We start from the raw sequence: 6,000 nt of genomic DNA on the forward strand, positions 1-6,000 counted from the left end.
ATAAGCTTGGATTAGTTAATTAATTTCTGTCTCAGTTTTCTCATCTGTAAAATGGGCATAATAGTACATTCCTCTTAGAGGGAAGCTGTAATATATGTACATTGCTTAGTGTAGGGCTTGGCCGTTCTACAGAACTTTACACCATGAGTATATCTTTTGACTTCTGAACCATGTGAATATTTTATATATTCAAAAATAAAGTAAAATCAACAAGAATGGCAGAAACCCCATAACTGATTACAGAGACAAACTAAACTATATGTCAAATAAATAACATAACCACACAAAGAGAACAAAAGAAAAAGAATTAATCCAAGTGATTTTGAACAAAGTATTTTGATTATACACCCTGGATGGGATATATTCTAAGGACAAAGGAACGGCAAATAAATTTTGAACTTCATTTGTTGGTGATGGTGTTACTGTTGCAGTAATTCCAATAGTATGGTGTATACATCATAGGATTCAGCAAATGAATAAAATTAACAATGTTTCTGTAACCCTAGTTTGCACTGTGGGAGAAGGAAAATGCAAACACAGAATGGAAGAAGTGGATAAAAGCCTAATTCTAATTAAATAGAGATATATGTGTAAATTAATTTTTTTTAAAAAAGAAAACGATATTTCTTAGTTCTGTCCACTCAGAAGGCTCAGATATAATGACACTCCAGCAGCAATGAACGCCCCTAGGGCCCAGATCTTGGTTTCTAAATAAAATTCCCTATAACTGGAACCATGAAGAAAGAGCTAAACTGCATGGTCAAGAAAGAGAAAAAACAAGATTATCCTGAATAGCTTATTCCATAAAGTTACAAAGTGCTAAAAAATTGATGGGGACACAGAAGTCAGCTTGAAGGGGTTCTCACTGGCCAAATCTATAATGACTTGAGCATCAAAAGGAATAATGACAGGACTGGATTATAACACACCGATTAATAAAAGAATCCATAAGTCCATTTTATATTTAAAAGATAAAACATAAAAGAGTGGGGCAAGAATCTCTTTTTTTATGAAGGAATGCCAACTAATAATATTAGAAGGAATGACAGACATTTTAAAATAACCATTTTACACTCAACATGGTAATGATCAATTCAGGCAAGAATTATCAGTGGATGCTAAAACCTTGGGTATAAGAACAGTCACACGGTATCACAGTATTTCCCCACAGATAACATAAATCACATGGGGGAAGCTACCATTACAAGGGAGAAATCTGGCAGACACCACCTTACCCAAATTATCAAATTTAACATCATCAACTAGGGTATTTACCAACAGCAGGTGCATCCCCTAATATGACTCACTTAGGATGCAACATTCTCTACATTGTACTTCTACCCAAAGACTTTACTCTGATTCTATCAATAAAGAGACAGTTTGGACGAATCCAAATTGAAGTGCATGCGACAAAAGCCAGCTTACATTTTTCAATGACACAAAAGAAAGGAATAAACAAACAAAAAGTCTAAAGAATTATCCTAGATTAAAAGAGATTGAAGAGGCAGGACAATTAAATGCAATGTGTGGTGTTTGGTAAATCTAATAAGCAAAGACTGAAAAAATAAACAAAATAAAAAATCAACTAATTTAATTCATCACATTAGACGATTGCAGGAGTAAGTCATACAGTCATTTTAATAAGTGCAGAAAAAGTATCAGATAAAATTCAACATCAACTCATGACTTTAAAAAAACAACAACACCCTCTTAGCAAATTAGGAATACAATAGAACTTTCTTTGTTTCATAAAGAGTAACTACAGAAAAGCTGGTAGCAAAACACCATACTTTATGATAAAACATTAAATACTTTTCTTTTGCACTTGGGAATAAGAATACCTCCAACCATCACTTCTGTGAAACATTGTCATGGAAGCACAGCCAGCACAGCAAGGCCAAAGCAAGAAAAGGTACACAAATCACACAGATTGAAAAGAAACAAAACTGTCATTATTGGCAGGCTTATGTATGTAGAACATCCAAAAGAATATATAGATAACATTAAAATGTGTACGTTTAATTGGGTTCAAAATCAATATATAAAAATCAATTTTATTTCTATGTATCATAACATTTTCAAAATAAAAATGTTTAAATCATTTATCATGTAAAAATATCATATACCTAAGAATAACTTGAGCAAAACATATGCAAGACCTTAACAAAGAAACTGATAAAACTTTGAGATACATTAAAGATCTCAGCACATGCTCATGGTTTGAAAGACTCAATATTGTAACCATGTCTATTTTCCCCAACTTAGTTCATAGAATTCAATTTCTATCAAAATCAAACAGCTTTTTTTTTTTTTTTGGTAGAACTTGACAAACTGATAGTAAAATTTAAATGGAAGTTCAAAGCCAAGTCAGTCCTAAAAGAGAAAAAAAATAGACTTCTTTTCCCAAATCATAAAAGCTATAAAGCTATTGAATTAAGACAATGTGCTATTAGCACAGGGATAGAAAAATGGATTAATAAAGTAAAACAGTCTGAAACAGATACAAGCATATATGAATCCTTTATATATAAACAGAGGTGGCCTTTCAGAGCAGTGAATAAACAATTATTCAGTAGTTATGTGTCTGCATGAAAATAATTATAAATAATTGGTGTGGGGACAGAGCCCCAGAGAGCAGTTTCCAGGCTCTCAGCCTCATATGGAAGGGTGCTGGCTTGGGTAGTAGATGGCCGTCAGCTGTGGCTAGTTGGGCGTCAGCTGTAACCATTGAGCCATTGGCCACTAATATAACCGCCACAGCTACGGAGGAGAGAGGAGAGTCGAGGAGAGTAGAGAAGAGAAGAGTAGAGGAGAGTCGCAAAGCGGACAGCAGGTCGCACGTCGTGTGAACCCAGCCTCCAGTGAGACCATAGTAGTATGACTCCCCTGCCTATGGCTCTGTGATGTTCCTTTTTGGCTTAGCCATATCCTGCGTTCTTACGTGGGGAGCGGAAGCAGAGACCCCACCTGATACCCCGCACGACAATTGGCTTCCTCTCTTACACAAGTCATGAAAGTCAATCCTAGATGTATTAAAACCCCAAAGGAGAAAAACAAATGTATAAAGTTTTTAGAAGGAAATATAGGATGATAGCTTCATGACCGCAAGGCAGGAAAGGAGTTCTTAAATGAGACAAAGAGCACAAACCAAGAAGGAACAGATTAAAAACTTTAGAAATAGAGAGCCTGAATATACAACCAGATGACTGCCAGACGGTAGATGACCACAGAACTCTGACCCACCTACACATCTGCAGCAGCCAGTCTAGAAAGCCCAGTCACTGCCCCTGCAGAACTCAGCCTCGGTCCATGACTGCAGCTTCCCACTTAGGACCAACCAAAGAGAGCTAGATATGTTCCCGAAATGAATCGCTTAAGAGGCCTGGCTTCTAGTTAGCCGGCCTCCAGCTTCCCCATGGCAACAACCTCCAACCAGAGTGCACCTGAAGCCTTCCACTTTTCACTCTCAAGCTTTCCCACTCGCTTGCCTGCCTTGGAATGTCTGCCCAATACAAGTGATAGTGGCCGATCCGCTTGCTATAGCAACCTCTGAATAAATGGCCCCCATGTATTCTCATTTGAATGGTCTTCATCTTCATTCCCCCCCCCCAAATTAATAGTTATGCTCATCTAAAGTCTATAAAGAGAGTGGAAAGACAAGCCTCAGAGTAGATGATATCTGCCCTATTTATAACCAACGAACAGCAAGTGCAAGGCATGTAGGAAAAACTCCTAAAAATCAATGGAAAAGGACAAACCCATAGAAAGATGGAAACACACTTGAACAGGAACTTCACAAAAGAGGAATTCAAATGGTCAACAAACATTTTTTGTTTAAAGCTCCTCGGTCTCATTAGCAATCAGGAAAATGCAATCACTCTGTGCAGTGGGTATAGCAGGCATTATCTCAGTCCTCCCCATTTGCACCCCCACCTCAATCCTCCCAACTTGCAGCCCCCCACCTTGCACACAACACACTCCCTAGACTCAGAGAGAGCAATTGAGTTGTCTATGGTCAGCAGCAGGACTGGTGCATGGACGACAGCCAGGCCCAGGCCTCTGTTCCATAACCTCCTTCTTTCCCTCTGGACGCTTTAGGGCAACTGCTTTCCCACTCTGGGCCCAGTTCTTTCATTTGGGGGAGAGGCTAAATAAAATCATCTTTAAGGTCCTTCTGAGTGTAAAAGATTCTGCCTTTCTAAACAAAGGGAGGAGGAAAGAGCCAGAGTCAGGTGAAGAGGGACAGAGAGGGATCATGGCAAAGGCACAATCTTCTCCTGATTATTATTGTCAGGAGAACCCCAAAGTTCTGGCAGGTAGCCCACTCTTTTCCATCAGGGTCAATATCACGAATGAATGTGGGCAATCCTAGAATTTATTATCCTAAAATCCACCTTCCTCTGTCCTTTCAGTAAAAACAACACCACGCCCATAAACAGTAACAATCAAATGGTCCGTAGTAGTAGTATTTCCATGTGAAGAATGAGAAAAATCATCCTCCAGGGATGTAGTGCTTGCCCAAGACCACACAGCACAGAAAACCAGAATCCAGGTCTTTGTGACTCGCTCCACCCATGGCTTCTCTCCCCACCATGGAGCTGCTGCCCATCCCTTCTTACCTATACGAGACCTTTCTCACCCCACAGCCTTAGGCATTTAACCTCAGCACTCCAGCCTATGGGGTCTGACCTGTGCATTTTGTGCTCATGAACAGGACACATTCTGCTCCCACGCCCCGTGCCTTAGCTACATGGGGCAGCAGCAGGGCTGAGTCAGGGCAGACTTACCTTGCCCCAGAAGCAGCAGCAGCAGCCCCGGGAGGAAAACGTGCGGTTGCAGTCCCATGCCAGAATCCTCCAGGTGTCGTGGGCCTTGGATGAACCGTGTCTGCAGATGGACGGGCTGTCACCTTCCTCCTTTTATGCTCCTCTGTTGTCTGATAGTGTGCCTGTCATAAATTTTACTGTGTTCACCTTTGAAAGGGGGAAGTGGCCAGCTGTAAATGATAAATATTAACATTTAGGCAGGAGATTTCTCAAGATAGATGGGTCAAAGATGGGTAGCATGTTCTAGACAAAGGCATTTAAGATCAGGCCCACACAGCTCGCATCATCCAGCCCCCACCCCCAGAATGTGGGTGCCTAGAAATTGCCAGTGTTGGGGCCTGGTCTGCTGAGAGGAGCATGGGGCTGGAATCCCACATGGGCCAAAGCTGTGAGAACTCAGGTACATCCGTTAACATGGCCTCAGCTTCTTAGCTGTATGTAAGCTATGGAAATAAAAGCCATGAAAGGAGTGAAAGTACGTTGTAACAACTGTAAACCCTGAAGCCTCTTCTGAATATGAGATTTCTTAGTGTGAAATGTGTTCCCACTTTGTCTCCGGAGGGCCACTGTGTACCCTGGTCTCCATGATGGAGAGAGGTTTACTTCTGGCCCCCTCTCACCCACCCCCAAAGCACGGGGGGCTGAAGTGTTGCATTGAAGTGCATACCACACATCTATAGTCTGAGAGAGACAAGCCAGAGGTGAGTCATGCAACTCACTCAACAGAATCAGCAGTTTCCTTTTGCACTGAAGTGCATACCACACATCTATTGTCTGAGAGAGACAAGCCAGAGGTGAGTCATGCAATTCACTCAACAGAAACAGCAGTTTCCTTTTGGGCAAACAGTTGTTATGTTGGGCCGGGTCTAAACTGGACAGGCAGAGCTAGAATTTAAAGCCTGGGTGACAAAATACCCTTGAGGGTGAAATTAAAATTTTTTCACACAAATATCAAGGAATAATTGCCTATGGTTAACATGAACAAATGTATTTAAATCATGCTTGCATTGGGCCACCCTTATGGCAGCAAGGCTGGGAGCCTGCCTTCTGAGATCTAGCTAGGAGTCTGCAGCAGGTTTCTGTTACCCCACCTCAGATCTTCATCGGCTGACACGTTTCTCATATGTTTAAAATCACAGTTATAGCTTGGTTATCTTGATTAGAAAGTGAAGAC

At 40.9% G+C, this 6,000-nt stretch overlaps 1 protein-coding gene across 1 annotated transcript in view; it reads right to left on the reverse strand.

The window, feature by feature from the left end:
* PLB1 (phospholipase B1) overlaps positions 1-5,430 on the reverse strand; it is a 120,372-nt gene extending 114,942 nt beyond the window's left edge. The window contains exon 1 of the mRNA XM_074331834.2: positions 4,788-5,430. Within this exon, the coding sequence (XP_074187935.2) occupies positions 4,788-4,845 (58 nt within the window). The 5' untranslated portion in view covers positions 4,846-5,430. The remainder of the gene's footprint in view (positions 1-4,787) is intronic.
* Between the last annotated feature and the right edge of the window lie 570 nt (positions 5,431-6,000).

The sequence above is a fragment of the Rhinolophus sinicus genome, chromosome 2 (assembly GCF_057876585.1).
Source record: "Rhinolophus sinicus isolate RSI-liver-muscle chromosome 2, RSI-T2T, whole genome shotgun sequence".
Classification (NCBI taxonomy): Eukaryota; Metazoa; Chordata; class Mammalia; order Chiroptera; family Rhinolophidae; genus Rhinolophus; species Rhinolophus sinicus.